This window comes from Pristiophorus japonicus, chromosome 1 (genome assembly GCF_044704955.1).
Source record: "Pristiophorus japonicus isolate sPriJap1 chromosome 1, sPriJap1.hap1, whole genome shotgun sequence".
NCBI classification, from domain to species: Eukaryota; Metazoa; Chordata; class Chondrichthyes; family Pristiophoridae; genus Pristiophorus; species Pristiophorus japonicus.
This window is the reverse complement of record NC_091977.1, coordinates 63,046,592-63,064,901: the sequence shown is the minus strand read 5'-3', so window position 1 is coordinate 63,064,901 and position 18,310 is coordinate 63,046,592. Positions and strand designations below refer to the sequence as shown.

Sequence of the window (18,310 nt, the reverse complement as noted above, 5' to 3'; positions counted from 1 at the left end):
GGGGAGTTTGAATTGAGTACTTGTCCTAGTGGTCAAAGACAAAGTGGCTAGGCCAGAAAAGTGCTAAAAATTGCCAGTACTGCTGATCAACTGGTGAGAGAAAAGGTTCATTTGACCGATTCGCTGTGTCTTCTCGGGATGTGGGCACCATTGGTAAGGCTATATTCATTGCCATTCCTAGTTGTCCCGAGCAGGTGCTGGGCCTTCTCCTTGAACTGCTACAACTATTTTGTTAGAACCAATAATCAAGTGCCCCTTGATTAAAGGGGGCACTAAAACCAACAAATTAACAAATTCAACTTTTAACATTAAATGGATCAAATTACAGTCCTTGTGGTGGTGGTGCTCGCACAATGGTGTTAGGTCAGCAATTCCAGGATCCTGACCCAGCAGCAACAAATGAATGGCAATATATGTCCTACAGGGTGCTGTGTGACTTAGATGATGTTGTTCGCATGACATTGCTGCTCTTGTCCTTTTTGGTGGTAGAGGTGACAGACGAAAAGGTGTCTAGCGAGGAACAAAGTCAACTAATGGACATAGATTAAGCATATTCTTACATTACTGCAGTGACTACAATGCTCTGTGCATACAATCTGATTAATTAAAGTCTGCTCATAAAGAAGTATAGCACCTTTCATGACACCCCCACAGTGCTTTACAATCAAAAGTACTTTTAAAATGTAATCACTGTTGTAATGTAGGAAACATAAATATACATATAAATTTTCAAGTACAATTTTATGCATTTTAATTGGATGAGGGACAGTGAAAAAGACTGAAGTTGATGAAAGTCAAACCTGAGCCTTGTCTACAGTTTGTAACTATAACCACAAAAAGCCATTTTGTTTGATGATGACCATTTGGGTCCTTTAGTAACATTAGGCTGGATTTTGGCAATTTCTCTCTCTCTTGTCCAGCCAACACAGTTTTGTCGAGTTAAGAGTGGGACTTCTCACAATTCAGTTCCAAGTACAAATACACGAGTAATTTGCCAGCTGTGATACTTGGGAAACCATAACCTGGGCTGTCTGAGCTGTAATTCACTAAGAACATTATGTATCTAGAAAAAAAATAACCAATTTATTTCAAGACATCCTTGGCTGTAAATGTCCCAAACAGCTCTATTCTGCACTTATTCATGTCCCACTGGGGGTCATTTTAACTTTCAGTAATGATGGAAACCAGCAGTAGCCTGTTCCTTTGAATTCAATGGAAAGGAAAATCGGGCAGGGTGTATAACGGGCAGCCAATCCGATATTGCCTGCTTTACACCATCGCCCAAAATTAGAATTACCTCCAAAATGAGAATCACAATCCAAATTCAGAAACACTGAATTAATTTTTCAGTGCTTCGAGGGTTAATTGACAGAAGGCGCTTTCTTTATCCAGCTGGCAGTGAAGGGAGCTTGGGTATTGAAGTGGTTTTGCTTATAGTTACAATGCTGTCATTCTATTGGTGCTTCATGTACTGTATCTGCCCTACTCACTGGCAGGCTTGGGAATTATTAGACCTTATTTATTAATCCTTCAAATGAAAACTCTGCTAACGTGAGTCTGACTGCTGTCTACAATGAAGGGATTTAACTACTTTTTAACTATATGAACCTCTTTCTCTCTCTCTCTCTCATCAACAGGAGAGCTATTGACCCAATCCAGGCCGGAAGGAGTGACTGAGATCATCTGCCCTAAAAATGGGAGTGAGCGTGTGGACGTGGCTCTGGTTTATCCCCCGACCCCCACTGTGATCAGTCCCTGCTGTAAGTGAGCAGTGGGTCATCCTGCTTGGTCCTCATCAGAAACAAAACCTTTAAAATTCTGTTCAAATACTTGGCAGACAACAAGGTTTTGGCAAGAATAAGGTACGGTAGGGATTGTTTGTGTGCTTAAAATTATGGTTTTGAAGAGGGTTGTCTAATTACTCCAAGATTCAGTGTAGCACCCCTTGTCTAAATCACAAACAAACAAAATGGATTGGGTTTTTATTTGAGCGATTTTCCAATCGAAACACAATCCGATGATTTGATTTTTCACACGCCAACTGCCAGATGAAGATGAGAACAAACAAACGCAAGAAAAAGGACAGGGAAAGACATGCTGATCTATCAAGCCTATCCTATAATTCAAGCACCATTAAAGCCCCCTCACCTGTCAGTCATTCAATTTCCTTGGAGAGGCAAGATAAAAGAGAAAACGGCCAATTTCGGCAAATTAAAATTCTGGCGTTCTTCTTCGACACCCCAGAAGTGATCAAACAAGCTCCAGGGGTCCACAGTTACTGGTGACGGCAGTACCCGTCAGCCCACCCATCTTCTATAACTCGAGGTGTGTGCCACTTGCAGGAACATGTCCAGCGAGTCCATAATCGCTGCGTACAATAGCAACTTGTGCTCAATGACTCTCTGTGAACCGAAGTACTTCCTGCCATCCAAGCTAACTTTCTGCTTTAGTAACTTATACTAATGCCCCAACTTCTCCCCTACCTACCTAGCCCCTAGCCCTTTCCACCCAGGCAGAACTAATGCCTTCGTTATTTTAAAGAGCACAATCATATCCCTCGACATCTACCTTTCAAGGTGTTAATCTTTTTTAAAATATTAATTCACAGGACGTGGACGTTGCTGGAAAGGCTAGAAGGTGGTGGCGAGCCGCCTTCTTGAACTGCTGTAGTCTATGTGGTGAAGGTGCTCCCACAGTGCTGTTAGATAGGGAGTTCCAAGATTCTGACCCAGCGATGATGAAGGAACAGTGATTGATATATTTGCAAGTCAGGATGATGTGTGACTTGGAGGGGAACTTGGAAGTGGTGGTGATCCCATGCGCCTGATGCCCTTGTCCTTCTAGATGGTGAAGATTGTGGCATTGGAAGGTGCTTTCTTGATGACTAAAGGCCTTTAAACCAGGTACCGATCCAATGTTCCTCCTCAAGGCCTCAATATCCCCCACCATCGACCAAAACTAAAAACCGTATCTTAGATATTGCCAGACTAAGGCCTGTACAAGGATAGGATTGTGCTTGGGAATCATAGTATCATATAGCATAGAAGGAGGCCAATTGGCCCACTGTGTCTGTGCCGGCTCTCTGAAAGAGCTACCCAATTAGTCCCACTCTCACTCCCCCATAACCCTGCAAATTTGTCTTTTTCAAGTATATATTCAATTCTCCTTTTGGCAGTTGCTGTTGAATCTACTTCCACCTTTTCAGGCAGTGCATTCCAGATTGGAACAACTTGCAGCATTAAAAACACTCTCCTCATCTCTTTCCCCCCCCCCCCCCCGGTTCTTTTGGCAATGATCTGAAATCTGTATTTTTGGAAGATTTTTAAGGAATCTACATTCAAGCAGATGTTTTCAATTGATGCTTGCACTGATTTAATCTCCTCAGTTTGATCACTGTTCACTCTTGGACTGGATGTAAGAAATACAGAATAATTGAGCAAAAATACCTCACATCACACTGGTCCATTGGCATCAGAAAAAGTGGATACCAATGTTGAAGGACACTGGCATTATTCTAGCGCCATGCCAAGGTCCCAATTCCCCCAATTTAGTGAAGCTGGCTGCACGAGAACCACACAAACGACCAGAAAAGATAGAAAAGTGAAATGTGGTCGATGTAATATATTTGGATTTCCAAAAAGCCTTTGATAAGGTACCGCATATTAAGGTCAGACCATGTGGAGTCAGAGGATAAGTAGCAGAATGGATAGCAAGCTGGCTGCAAAACAGAAAAGAGAATAGGAATTAATGTTAGTTACTCAGATTGGCAAATGGTGGAAGCGGTGTTCCACAAGGACCAGTGCTGGATCCACTGTTGTTCAGCATTTACATAAATGATTCGAACTCCAGAATCTGAAGTTCAATTCAGTCAAATTGGGGGGTGTTGTTAATACAGAGGAGGACGGCAACAAAATATAGGAAGACATTAATGAACTTGCGGAATGGGTGTGTTATTGCAGCAGGGAGGGATTCAAATTCCTGGGGCATTGGAACCGGTTCTGGGGGAGGTGGGACCAGTACAAACCGGACGGTCTGCACCTGGGCAGGACCGGAACCATTGTCCTAGGGGGAGTGTTTGCTAGTGCTGTTGGGGAGGAGTTAAATTAATATGGCATGGGGATGGGAACCTATGCAGGGAGACAGAGGGAAACAAAAAGGAGGCAAAAGCAAAAGACAGAAAGGAAATGAAGAAAAGTGGAGGGCAGAGAAACCCAAGGCAAAGAACAAAAAGGGCCACTGTACAGCAAAATTCTAAAAGGACAAAGGGTGTTAAAAAAACAAGCCTGAAGGCTTTGTGTCTTAATGCAAGGAGTATCCGCAATAAGGTGGATGAATTAACTGTGCAAATAGATGTTAACAAATATGATGTGATTGGGATTACGGAGACGTGGCTCCAGGATGATCAGGGCTGGGAACTCAACATCCAGGGGTATTCAACATTCAGGAAGGATAGAATAAAAGGAAAAGGAGGTGGGGTAGCATCGCTGGTTAAAGAGGAGATTAATGCAATAGTAAGGAAAGACATTAGCTTGGATGATGTGGAATCTATATGGGTGGAGCTGCAGAAGACTAAAGGGCAAAAAACGTTAGTGGGAGTTGTGTACAGACCTCCAAACAGTAGTAGTGATGTTGGGGAGGGCATCAAACAGGAAATTAGGAGTGCATGCAATAAAGGTGCAGCAGTTATAATGGGTGACTTTAATATGCACATAGATTGGGCTAGCCAAACTGGAAGCAATACGGTGGAGGAGAATTTCCTGGAGTGCATAAGGGATGGTTTTCTAGACCAATATGTCGAGGAACCAACTAGGGGGGAGGCCATCTTACACTGGGTGTTGTGTAATGAGAGAGGATTAATTAGCAATCTCATTGTGCGAGGCCCCTTGGGGAAGAGTGACCATAATAGAAACATAGAAACATAGAAAATAGGTGCAGGAGCAGGCCATTCAGCCCTTCTAGCCTGCACCGCCATTCAATGAGTTCATGGCTGAACATGAAACTTCAGTACCCCCTTCCTGCTTTCTCGCCATAACCCTTGATCCCCCGAGTAGTAAGGACTTCATCTAACTCCCTTTTGAATATATTTAGTGAATTGGCCTCAACTACTTTCTGTGGTAGAGAATTCCACAGGTTCACCACTCTCTGGGTGAAGAAGTTTCTCCTCATCTCGGTCCTAAATGGCTTACCCCTTATCCTCAGACTGTGACCCCTGGTTCTGGACTTCCCCAACATTGGGAACATTCTTTCTGCATCTAACCTGTCTAAACCCGTCAGAATTTTAAACGTTTCTATGAGGTCCCCTCTCATTCGTCTGAACTCCAGTGAATACAATCCCAATTGATCCAATCTTTCTTGATAGGTCAGTCCCGCCATCCCGGGAATCAGTCTGGTGAACCTTCGCTGCACTCCCTCAATAGCAAGAATGTCCTTCCTCAAGTTAGGAGACCAAAACTGTACACAATACTCCAGGTGTGGCCTCACCAAGGCCCTGTACAACTGTAGCAACACCTCCCTGCCCCTGTATTCAAATCCCCTCGCTATGAAGGCCAACATGCCATTTGCTTTCTTAACCGCCTGCTGTACCTGCATGCCAACCTTCAATGACTGATGTACCATGACACCCAGGTCTCGTTGCACCTTCCCTTTTCCTAATCTGTCACCATTCAGATAATAGTCTGTCTCTCTGTTTTTACCACCAAAGTGGATAACCTCACATTTATCCACATTAATATGGTGGAATTCTGCATTAGGATGGAGAATGAAACAGTTAATTCAGAGACCATGGTCCAGAACTTAAAGAAGGGTAACTTTGAAGGTATGAGGCGTGAATTGGCTAAGATAGATTGGCGAATGATACTTAAGGGGTTGACTGTGGATGGGCAATGGCAGACATTTAGAGACCGCATGGATGAATTACAACAATTGTACATTTCTGTCTGGCGTAAAAATAAAAAAGGGAAGGTGGCTCAACCGTGGCTATCAAGGGAAATCAGGGATAGTATTAAAGCCAAGGAAGTGGCATACAAATTGGCCAGAAATAGCAGCGAACCTGGGGACTGGGAGAAATTTAGAACTCAGCAGAGGAGGACAAAGGGTTTGATTAGGGCAGGGAAAATGGAGTACGAGAAGGAGCTTGCAGGGAACATTAAGGTGGACTGCAAAAGTTTCTATAGGTATGTAAAGAGAAAAAGGTTAGTAAAGACAAACGTAGGTCCCCTGCAGTCAGAATCAGGGGAAGTCATAACGGGGAACAAAGAAATGGCGGACCAATTGAACAAGTACTTTGGTTCAGTATTCACTAAGGAGGACACAAACAACCTTCCGGATATAAAAGGGGTCAGAGGGTCTAGTAGGGAGGAGGAACTGAGGGAAATCTTTATTAGTCGGGAAATTGTGTTGGGGAAATTGATGGGATTGAAGGCCGATAAATCCCCAGGGCCTGATGGACTGCATCCCAGAGTACTTAAGGAGGTGGCCTTGGAAATAGCGGATGCATTGACAGTCATTTTCCAACATTCCATTGACTCTGGATCAGTTCCTATCGAGTGGAGGGTAGCCAATGTAATTTTACTTTTTAAAAAAGGAGGGAGAGAGAAAGCAGGGAATTATAGACCGGTCAGCCTGACTTCAGTAGTGGGTAAAATGATGGAATCAATTATTAAGGATGTCATAGCAGCGCATTTGGAAAATGGTGACATGATGGGTCCAAGTCAGCATGGATTTGTGAAAGGGAAATCATGCTTGACAAATCTTCTGGAATTTTTTGAGGATGTTTCCAGTAAAGTGGACAAAGGAGAACCAGTTGATGTGGTATATTTGGACTTTCAGAAGGCTTTCGACAAGGTCCCACACAGGAGATTAATGTGCAAAGTTAGAGCACATGGGATTGGGGGTAGTGTGCTGACGTGGATTGAGAACTGGTTGTCAGACAGGAAGCAAAGAGTAGGAGTAAATGGGTACTTTTCAGAATGGCAGGCAGTGACTAGTGGGGTACCGCAGGGTTCTGTGCTGGGGCCCCAGCTGTTTACATTGTACATTAATGATTTAGACGAGGGGATTAAATGTAGTATCTCCAAATTTGCGGATGACACTAAGTTGGGTGGCAGTGTGAGCTGCGAGGAGGATGCTATGAGGTTGCAGAGTGACTTGGATAGGTTAGGTGAGTGGGCAAATGCGTGGCAGATGAATTATAATGTGGATAAATGTGAGGTTATCCACTTTGGTGGTAAAAACAGAGACAGCCTATTATCTGAATGGTGACAGATTAGGAAAAGGGGAGGTGCAACGAGACCTGGGTGTCATGGTACATCAGTCACTGAAGGTTGGCATGCAGGTACAGCAGACGGTTAAGAAAGCAAATGGCATGTTGGCCTTCATAGCGAGGGGATTTGAGTACAGGGGCAGGGAGGTGTTGCTACAGTTGTACAGGGCCTTGGTGAGGCCACACCTGGAGTATTGTGTACAGTTTTGGTCTCCTAACTTGAGGAAGGACATTCTTGCTATTGAGGGAGTGCAGCGAAGATTCACCAGACTGATTCCCGGGATGGTGGGACTGACCTATCAAGAAAGACTGGATCAACTGGGCTTGTATTCACTGGAGTTCAGAAGAGTGAAAGGGGACCTCATAGAAACGTTTAAAATTCTGACGGGTTTGGACAGGTTGGATGCAGGAAGAATGTTCCCAATGTTGGGGAAGTCCAGAACCAGGGGTCACAGTCTAAGGATAAGGGGTAAGCCATTTAGGACCGAGATGAGGAGAAACTTCTTCACCCAGAGAGTGGTGAACCTGTGGAATTCTCTACCACAGAAAGTAGTTGAGGCCAATTCACTAAATATATTCAAAAGGGAGTTAGATGAAGTCCTTACTACTCGGGGGATCAAGGGGTATGGCGAGAAAGCAGGAAGGGGGTACTGAAGTTTCATGTTCAGCCATGAACTCATTGAATGGCGGTACAGGCTAGAAGGGCTGAATGGCCTGCTCCTGCACCTATTTTCTATGTTTCTGTGTTTCTATTGGCAAATGGACTTCAATATAGATATGAAGTAGTACATTTTGGTAGGAAGAATGAGACCAGATACTCCTTGGAAAATAAGTGTCTAAATGGGATAGAGGAACAGAGGGAACTGTGAGTACAGATACACAAATCACTAAAGGTAGAAACGCAGGTTAATAAGGCCATTTTTTTTTTAAGCCTTTCTGGAGGGATAACATTGAAAGAAGAGAGGTTATGTTAAACTTGTATAGAACTTAGGTTAGATAACACTTGGAGTACTGTGAACAGTTCTGTTCTCCATATTATAAAAAGGAAATTGAGGCACTGGAGAAGGTGCAAAAAAACTAGACTGACACCAGAACTGAGCTATCAGGAAAGATTGAACAAGCTGGGCTCTTTTCTGTAGAAAATAGAAGACTGAGGGGTGACCTGATGGAGGTCTGCCCAAGGTTATGAAAGGGTTTGATGGGGTAAATGTAAAGATGATGTTTCCACTTGCGGGCAAGACCAGAACTAGGGAGCATAAGTATAAGATAGTCACTAATAAATCCAATATGGATTTTAGGAGGAAGTTCTTTACCCAGAGAGTAGTTAGAACATGGAACTTGCTATCACAAGCAGAAGTTGAGATGAATAGCATAGATACATTTAAGGGAAGCTAGATAAACACAAAAGGAAAAAGGACTAGAAAGCTATGTTGCTGGGGTTAGATGAGGAAAGGTGGGAGGAGGCTTGTATGGAATATAAACACCACCGAATGGCTTGTTTATGTAATTGTAATGCATCAGGAATCAACACCACATAGTGCAACTTAAGAAAATCAACTCCTGTTAAGAAGATGGAGGCAAACTTGACCTCGCACTTGCCCCAACAATTGGGATCTGTTTGCATTCTTAACAGGAATTGCATTCTTAATCTTTAGTTTTATATTTAATTGTCCTAGCTACACATCCTAATGCCCAATTGGCATTCAATAGCCTCAATGCTGGTCATGGTTCTTCAATGACTCCGGAATTATAACCCCCCCCCCCCACCCTCCCAGGTCCTTCTCCCACTCAGCAGCCTTGCACCTGCAACTTTACATTGCGCAGTATTTAAATTTATAGGTGGTCAGTTAGCTTAGTTGGTTAGAGCATGGTGCTACTAACGCTAAGGTCGCTGGTTTGATCCCTGTACCGGCCATTTGAATGCAATTGATATTTCTCTAAAAGAGTTTCATGCCTGGAATTACCTCAAGCACAAATGCATTGCACTACACTCGTTTATATGAAAAAGACCTGTGCCACATATGGGCCTGTTCCTCCAATGCATCTAGGTTCGTCTTCAGATTATTTCCTTTCATTTAAGATCTTAACATATCTTTGTGTCATATGCAAACTTGTGGACCGCTACCCCAATGCTTTCATCCAGTTCATTGCTAAAAGTGGTGAAGACCAACACCGATCCCTGTGGGACTCTACTCGTGACCAGCCCTCATCCAGAGCTGCTACCAATAGTAACTCCCGTCTGTCTACGCGAATACAGGCAATTCACTATCCAACCCTCAAGATACAAACTTGTTTACTGGCCTTTTGGGCAACACTTCATCAAAGGCTTTTTGAAAATCTAGATACAGAATATCAACTAGGCTGCCATCATTGCCAACTTCGTAACCTCCTCAAAGAATTTGATTGAGTTGGTGAAACAGGATCTTCTCTTCCAGAAGCCATGCTGTGATTCCTTGACAACCCCTTACTTCTTCAAGATGATCACACAATGCATCTCTCATAATCCCTTCTAGCAATTTGTCCGCAATTGAAGTTAAACTAACAGGCCTATAAGTTTCCTGGTTCTGACATACTGCTCTTTATAAACCTAGGAACCACGTGGACCTTTCTCCAGTCCATGGGAACATTCCCAGAACTCAAGTGAGCTGTTCAGTACGAGTCACTGATTTCCATAAATGCTCACCCACCCCATTTCTCGCAGGTTTGCTGGGTACCCCTTTGCAATGTAAATGTTGAGGTTTTGTAGACTTTGGTGCAGGTTTAATGAGGCTGGTTCTGCATGTCATAAAAACATAAGAAATAGGAGCAGGAGTAGGCCATTTGGCCCCTCGAGCCTGCTCGGTCATTCAGTAAGATCATGGCTGATCTGTCGGTAGATGTGATGACCACTTGTAGATTATTCCACTGGGGAATGCCTTGGGGTTTTTTTGGACTGTAGTAACGTTACTTTATAATCTTCCTACTGATGGAGATTTAATTCGATTAGTTTTTATATTGCGGGTTTGTGTCCATAGAAACTGCACTCTGGGGTGAAGCTGTGGTCTTCCCCACAATAGCCACTGTTATATTGTCGTCTGCTACATCGATTGCCCCTTAGCTCTGTCCCAAAGTCTTTAAATAGGCACCCTAATAGCTCACAACAATTATTGGTGTTACCGTGAGACAATGTTACCACAGTTTAATCATGTGGATAATTATTCTTGGTTTGAGTGTGATTTTAGGCTCGGTTCGTTTATTCAGTAAACACATTATCAGCCTCACGCCCCGAATCAATAACCTAGACTTTGCATCTGTGGACATATTGGGTGTGACTGTGGGATTGGAGTTTGAGCTCAGCCTGTCAATGGTGCCTTGGTGACACATAATATTCCCATTTTGACTGAATTTACTGCTGTATCATTGTACACTGTATGAACGTGCAAATGTATCTTGCAGGAAATTTGATTATAAACTGTGTGCACGCTGAGCAGCAATGGCGTGATGTGCAAGTATCATGTCTGATGCTACAAGTTACCTTTTTAAAGTTTATTTTCGATTTAAAATTAAACAGAACATATGAAAACCTATCTAACAAAGTCCATGCTGCAACACTTGGGGGGGGGGGGGGGGGAAGAAATCCAGCTGTTTAGCGCCTCCCATTAGTGCCTGGAAGGGTCGCTAACGGGGCGCTCAGGCAGTAAGCGCGTGGCGGGGCCAATCTCGCACCACACGTTACATTCGCCAGCCCCGTAGCACAGGCGCTAATAGCGCTTCGGCACCTTTCGCCATACAGATCATGACATCAGTGAACATGCAACCCTCGCTGGGCACCCGATCTGCAAACTTCAGTAGCGCCCCCCCGCCACCCCCCCCCCCCCGCGCCTACAGCACCATGGAGCTGAGGCGTGAACTGGCGGCTGGCAGGGTGCTACTTAAAGGGATGCGTACCAAAGGTAATTTATGCGTGGCAGTGTTCGATTACCTGAGATGACATTTTGTACAGCAGGTTTAATGTTGGTGCAAAGTAGTTAGCAATATTGTGTAACTCCAGAGTGGAGGCCTAACCAGCCATTGGAGAAAGGCTCCCTTCACTAGTCTCACACTGGTATAGGTCAGAGGAGGTAATGATCAAACTGCACCGTGCTCTGGTCAGACTGAGCCTTGAACACTGCGTCCAGTTCTGGTCACTGAGACACTCGAGCACTGGGGGGCAGTGCAAAGAAGAGCTGCTTAAATTGGAGCTCTGGATAGGGTAGTGGAGGCAAAAACCCTGCAATCATTTAAGAACCAATTGGATGCGACCATGAGGGAACTTTCGGATCTTCCTGGATGGACAAACTAAGATGGCTGAATCGCCTTCCTCTTCCATAATTATCTTGTGGCGTTGGTTTGGAAACTGTTTGGACCAAATGCTACATTTGTGGTATAAATGCAGCCCAAGAACCATTCTCCCGCGTTAGACGCAAGGCTGGCTTATGTTGAGGCTTTTCATTTTTTTTTTGTTCTCTTAATTAGGTTGATGTTGAGCTGAAGCGTTTGTGAGCAGTCGCGGAAAGTCCATTTTCTTTGGATATGTGAAAGGAAAGAGCTGACCCATGAACGCTCTTCAACAGAGCAGCTGCGTGATGGGCACAGGACAATGGAGATATTGCACCTGACTGACTGAACGGCTGATTGTCTGCACAAAGCATAGAGAGAGGCTTTCTCGTCCACTCTAAGCTGTCCTCCTTTGGATATGGAGCAAGGAATTTTTGTCATTTGAAACCAAGTTGACCCAAAACACCTATTCTTCCAATGAATAGTGCAGACAGAGTTCCACCACTTATGTTTGGAACGAGTAGCTTCTCAGGGATTTTATTTTGCAGTGTTTTACTAAAGCCATACTTTCAGTGTTGTCTAAAGTGCTGTTGGAATAAAATGCCAAATGTGATAGTTCTGTTCTTGAGTGTGGGGCACAGATCATACGGAGTCTGCACATGCACATCAGCACCATTTTGTTCTTTAAACTGACTGAAAGATTTAATTTAGAGCTTTCTGCTTCATTTCAAGAAACATGTTTGTGCAATACTCGGTGTGACAAAGCAAATCTATTCACGTTGTGTTTTGTTTATCTTTCTCTTGAATCACATTTGAGAGATGTCCCTAATTGATCCAGATCTATCTGTCAGATCTCCCTATGGACAAAGGATTGGGTTAAACCTGCAAAGCCCCATCATTTCTATATATCTGTTCAGGGGTATTCATTAAAATAGGATTCTGGGGAGCCTGTGCTGTTTGGAAGATATCAAAATGTATTATCGGAAGATATCAAAATGTATATCAGAAGACACACAAAATCTACGTTTTTCTTTCAGCCCATCTGCAGTTTTCTACCCTATCGATGTACCGGTTTTTGCATGTTCTACCCAGCTCACTGGTAGCATTCTCATCCCTGAGTCAGAAGGTTGTTGGTTCAAGCCCCACTCCAGAGATTTGAGCACCATCCAGGCTGACATTTCAGTTCAGTACTGTGGGAGCGCTGCACTGTCAGAATTTCCATCTTTTGGATGAGATGTTAAACTGAGGCCCCGTCTGCCCACTCAGGTGAATGAAAAAGATCCCACACTACTATTTGAAGAAGAGCAGGGGAGTTCTCCTGGTATCCTGGACAACATTTATCCCTTAACCAACATCACCGGAAAAAAAAAAACTCAATTAACTGGTCATTTGTCCGATTGCTGTTTGTGGGACCTTGCTGTGTGAAAAATGTTGGCCGAGTTTGCCCACAAAACAGTGACTACATTCAGAAAGTAATCCGTTGAATGTGAAATGTGTTGGGACATCCTGAGAGCATGATAAGGCAATATATAAATACAAGTTCTTTCTGTTACAAAGGACATTTCAAAGTTGTGCATCTTCAAAACAAAAAGTGTTTTTCTTTAAATTAATGAAAATCTTATTTTTTATGTGTTGCTAATAGAAAGTGTATTGCGATGGAACGGAAACATTTGCACATCAAGTCACTTTGGATAATTGACACTTATTAAAAGAATCAATGGAAAATGTTCTTGCTTCCATTTTATGACCCCCTTGTACACAGCTGAACAATGTTCAGAGATTGAATAGTGTTTAAAAGTTTGACTGTAGTGTAAAATGTTGTTCTGCTGAAGATTTTTTAAATATTTGCTTGAGGATATGGTGACACTGGCATGGCCACAATTATTGCCCATCCCAACTTGCCCCTTAAGGCATTGTTTTTACAACTGAGGTAATAAGAATCAAAGCGAATGGGCCACCTAGCACTGACCGAGGCATCAAATTCAGACACAACAAAGGCACACCCAGCCCAGTCAACCCTGCAACATCCTCCTCACTAGCATCTGGGGACTTGTGCCAAAATTGGGAGAGCTGTCCCATAGACTAGTCAAGCAACAGCCTGACCTAGTCATACTCACAAAATCATACCTTTCAGCCAATGTCCCAGACTCCTCCATCACCATCCTTGGGTATATCCTGTCCCATCGGCAGGACAGACCCACCAGAGGTAGCGGCACAGTGGTATACAATCCAGAGGGCCTTGGAGTCCTTAACATTGACTTCGGACACCATGAAGTCTCATGGCATCAGGTCAAACATGGGCAAAGAAACCTTCTGCTGATTACCACCGACTACCTTCTCTCAGCTGATGAATCAGTATTCCTCCTTCATGTTGAACACCACTTGGAAGAAGCACTGAGAACAAGGGTACAGAATGTACTGTGGGTGGGGGACTTCAATGTCCATCATCAAGAGTGGCTCGGTAGCACCACTACTGACCGAGCTGGCCGAGTCCTGAAGGACATAGCTGCTAGACTGGACCTGCGGCAAGTGGTGAGAGAAAAACCTACTTGAACTCGTCCTCGCCAATCTTCCTGTTGCAGATACATCTGTCCATGACAGCATTGGTAGCAGTGACCACCACGCAGTCCTTGTGCAGACAAGTCTCATCTTCACACTGAGGACACTCTCCATCATGTGTGACACTACCACTGTGCTAAATGGGATAGATTCAGAACAGATCCAGCAGCTCAAAGCTGGGCATCCATGAGGCGCTGTGGGGCAGCAGCAGAATTGTATTCCACTACAGTATATGACCTCATGACATATTCCTCACTACCATTACCATCAAGCCAGGGGATCAACCTTGGTTTAATGAGGAGTGGTAGAGCATGCCAGGAGCAGCATGAGGCATACCTTAAAATGAAGTGCCAACCTGATGAAACTGCAACACAGAACTACATGCATGTTAAACAGTGGCAACAGTATGCTATAGGTAGCTAAGTGGTCCCACAGCCAATGGATCAGATCAAAACTCTGCAGTTCTGCCACATGCAGTCATGAATGGTGTAGAACAAATAAACAGTTAACGGGAGCAGGAGGTTCCATGAACAACCCCACACTCAATGATGGCAGAGCCAAGCACGTGTGTGCAAAAGACACGGCTGAGGTATTTGTAACCATCTTCAGTCAGAAGTGCCGAGTGGTTGATCCATCTCGGCCTCCTCCTGAGCTCCTCACCACCACAGAAGTCAGTCTTCATGTAATTTGATTCACTCCCCATGATATCGAGAAACGGCTGAGTGCACAGGATACAGCAAAGACTATGGGCCTTGACAACATCCCGGCTATGGTGCTGAAGACTTGTGCTCCAGAACTAGCCACACCTCTAGCCAAGCTGTTCCAGTACAGCTACAATACTGGCATCTATCCGACAAAATTGAAAATTGCCCACGTATGTCCTATCCACAAAAAGCAGAACAAGTCCAATCCAGCCAATCAGTCTACTCTCAATCATCAGCAAAGTGATGGAAGGTGTCGTCGACAGTGCTATCATGCGGCACTAACTCAGCAATAACTTGCTCACCGATGCTCAGTTTAGGTTCCATAAGGATCACTTGGCTCCAGACCTCATTACAGCCTTGGTCCAAACATGAACAAAAGAGCTGAATTCCAGAGGTGAGGTGAGAATGACGGCCCTTGACATCAAGGCAACATTTGAATGTGGCATCAAAGAGCCCAAGTAAAAGTGAAGTAAATTGGAATCGGGGAAAACTCCCCACTGGCTAGCCTTATAACTAGCACAAAGGAAGGTGCTTGTGGTTGTTGGAGTCCAATCGTCTCAGCCCTAAGACATTGCTGCAGGAGTTCCTCAGGGCAGTCTTCTAGATCCAACCATCTTCAGCTGCTTCATCAATGACCTTCCCTCCATCATAAGGTCAGAAGTGGGGATGCTCGCTGATTGCACGGTGTTCAGTTACATTCACAACTCCTCACAAAACGAAACATGCAGCAAGACTTGGACAACATTCAGGTTTAGGCTGATAAGTAACATTTACACCATACAAGTGCCAGACAATGACTATCTCCAACAAGAGAGAGTCTAACTACCTCTCCTTAACATTAATGGCATTACCATCATTGAATCCCCCACCATCAACATCCTGAGGGTCACCATTGACCAGAAACTTAACTGAACCAGCCACATAAATACTGTGGCTACAAGAGCAGGTCAGAGGCTGGGTATTCTGCAGCGAGTGACTTACCTCCTGACTCCCCAAAGCCTTGCCATCATCTACAAGGCACAAGTCAGGATTGTGATGGAATACTCTCCATTTGCCTGAATAAGTGCAGCTCCAACAACACTCAGGAAGCGCGACACCATCCAGGGCAAAGCAGCCCACTTGATTGGCACCCCATCCACCACCTTAAACAATAACTCCCTCCGCCACCGGCCACCATGTCTGCAGTGTGTACCATCTACAAGATTTTGAATCTGTCTTCGTGGTAGAAGACACGAAAAACATCACTGCCTTGAATTGTGCTGGATGCAGAAACCCTCACCACATTTAAAAGGTGCTTGGATGGACACTTGAAGTGTTGTAACCTGCAATCTTAAGGACTTAGAGCTTGTAAGTAGGATTAGACTGGATAACCTCTTGTTGGCTGGCGCAGATACAATGGTAAGTACTGCAGGGAATCAAATACGGCCAGGGTGATGATCTGGACTAGTTTTGATTGCCTGGATGGGTTGGAGAGGAATTTTCCCAGATTTTTTTTTCCCCATTGGCCTGGGTTTTTATTTTTTTGTCTCTCCCAGGAGATCGCACGGCTCCGATTGGGGTGGAGTGTAGAATGTTTCAGTATAAGGGGCGTCGCAGTTGTGTGAGGCAGACTGGTTGGGCCGGATGCTCTTTACCTTTCCGCCATTGTTCATAGGTTTATATGTAACCTTCAGGGCTGCTGACCGAGGGCCGTGTGGTTCTTTGTCGGCTGGCGTGGATTTCTGTGCTGTAAATTTCTATGTTTCTAAGTAATCAGGAAGGCAAGTGGAATGTTGGCCTTTATTGCAAGGGGGATAGAGTATAAAAGCAGATAAATCTTGCTACAACTGTGCAAGGTATTGGTGAGGCCACACCTAGAGCGTACTGCATACAGTTTTGGTCTCCTTATATAAGGAAGGATATACTTGCATTGGATGCTGTTAAGAGAAGGTTCACTAGGTTGATTCCGAAGATGAGGGGGTTCATCTATGAAGGTATGTTGGGACTCATTGGAGTTCAGAAGAATGAGAGGTGATCTTATCGAAACATATAAGATAATGAGGTGGTTCGACAAGGTGGATGCAGAGAGGATATTTCCAGTCAACTCAAACTTGGGGACATAGGCTCAGAATAAGGGGTCGCCCATTTAAAACTGAGATGAGGAATTTCTTCTCTGAGGGTTGTAAATCTGTGGAATTCTCTGCCCAGAGAGCTGTGAAGGCTGGGTCATTGAATATATTTAATGCGGTGATAGACAGATTTTTCAGCACTAAGGGAATAAAGGGTTAGGGGGAGCAGGCAGGGAAGTGGAGCTGAGTCCATGATCAGATCAGCCATGATCTTATTAAAAATGGTGGAGCAGGCTCGAGGGGTCAAATGGCCTACTCCTGCTCCTATTGCTTATGTTCTTATGTTCTCAGGCATTGCAGTAACTCGCCAAGACTTCTCCGACTGCACCTCTCAAAATCACGAGCTCTACCACCGAGAAGGACACGGGCAGCAAGCTCATGGGAACACCACCACCTCCCAGTTCCCCTCCAAGTCACACACCACCCTGACTTGGAAATATATTGTCATTTTATAATGGGGAACAAAGAAATGGAGGACCAGTTGAACAAATACTTTTGTTCTGTCTTCACGCAGGAAGACACAAATAACCTTCCGGAAGTGCTAGGGGACCGAGGGTCTAGTGAGAAGGAGGAACTGAAGGGAATGCTTATTAGGTGGGAAATTGTGTTAAGGAAATTGATGGGATTGAAGGCCGATAAATCATCAAGGCCTGATAGTCTGCACCCCAGAGTACTTAAGGAAGTGGCCCAAGAAATAGTGGATGCATTGGTGATCATTTTCCAACAGGCTATCGACTCTGGATCAGTTCCTATGGACTGGAGGGTACATAAGAATTAGGAACAGGAGTAGGCCATCTAGCCCCTCGAGCCTGCTCCGCCATTCAACAAGATCATGGCTGATCTGGCCGTGGACTCAGCTCCACTTACCCGCCCGCTTCCCATAACCCTTAATTCCCTTATTGGTTAAAAATCTATCTATCTGTGATTTGAATACATTCAATGAGCTAGCCTCAACTGCTTCCTTGGGCAGAGAATTCCACAGATTCACAACCCTCTGGGAGAAGAAATACCTTCTCAACTCAGTTTTAAATTGACTCCCCCGTATTTTGAGGCTGTGCCCCCTAGTTCTAGTCTCCCCGACCAGTGGAAACAACCTCTCTGCTTCTATCTTGTCTATCCCTTTCATTATTTTAAATGTTTCAATAAGATCACCCCTCATCCTTCTGAACTCCAATGAATAAAGACCCAATCTACTCAATTTATCATCATAAGGTAACCCTCTCATCTCCGGAATCAGCCTAGTGAATCGTCTCTGTACCTCCTCCAAAGCTAGTATATCCTTCCTTAAGTAAGGTGACCAAAACTGCACGCAGTACTCCAGGTGCGGCCTCACCAATACCTTATACAGTTGCAGCAGGACCTCCCTGCTTTTGTACTCCATC

At 44.3% G+C, this 18,310-nt stretch overlaps 1 protein-coding gene and 1 non-coding gene across 3 annotated transcripts in view; both read left to right on the top strand.

Annotated features, from left to right (window-relative positions):
* mfhas1 (multifunctional ROCO family signaling regulator 1) overlaps positions 1 to 13,282 on the top strand; it is an 88,011-nt gene extending 74,729 nt beyond the window's left edge. The window contains exons 2-3 of one of the 2 annotated variants that reach the window (XM_070880260.1): positions 1,638 to 1,862; positions 11,756 to 13,282. In XM_070880260.1, coding sequence (XP_070736361.1) covers positions 1,638 to 1,768 — 131 coding nt within the window. In that variant the 3' untranslated portion in view covers positions 1,769 to 1,862; positions 11,756 to 13,282. Of the gene's footprint in view, positions 1 to 1,637; positions 1,863 to 11,755 lie in introns of those variants that run through there. The other variant, XM_070880267.1, reaches the window with a different exon arrangement.
* On the top strand, positions 9,103 to 9,176 carry trnas-acu (transfer RNA serine (anticodon ACU)). The gene has a single exon. It is a non-coding gene; the product is annotated as a tRNA-Ser (tRNA).
* Positions 13,283 to 18,310: the final 5,028 nt, after the last annotated feature.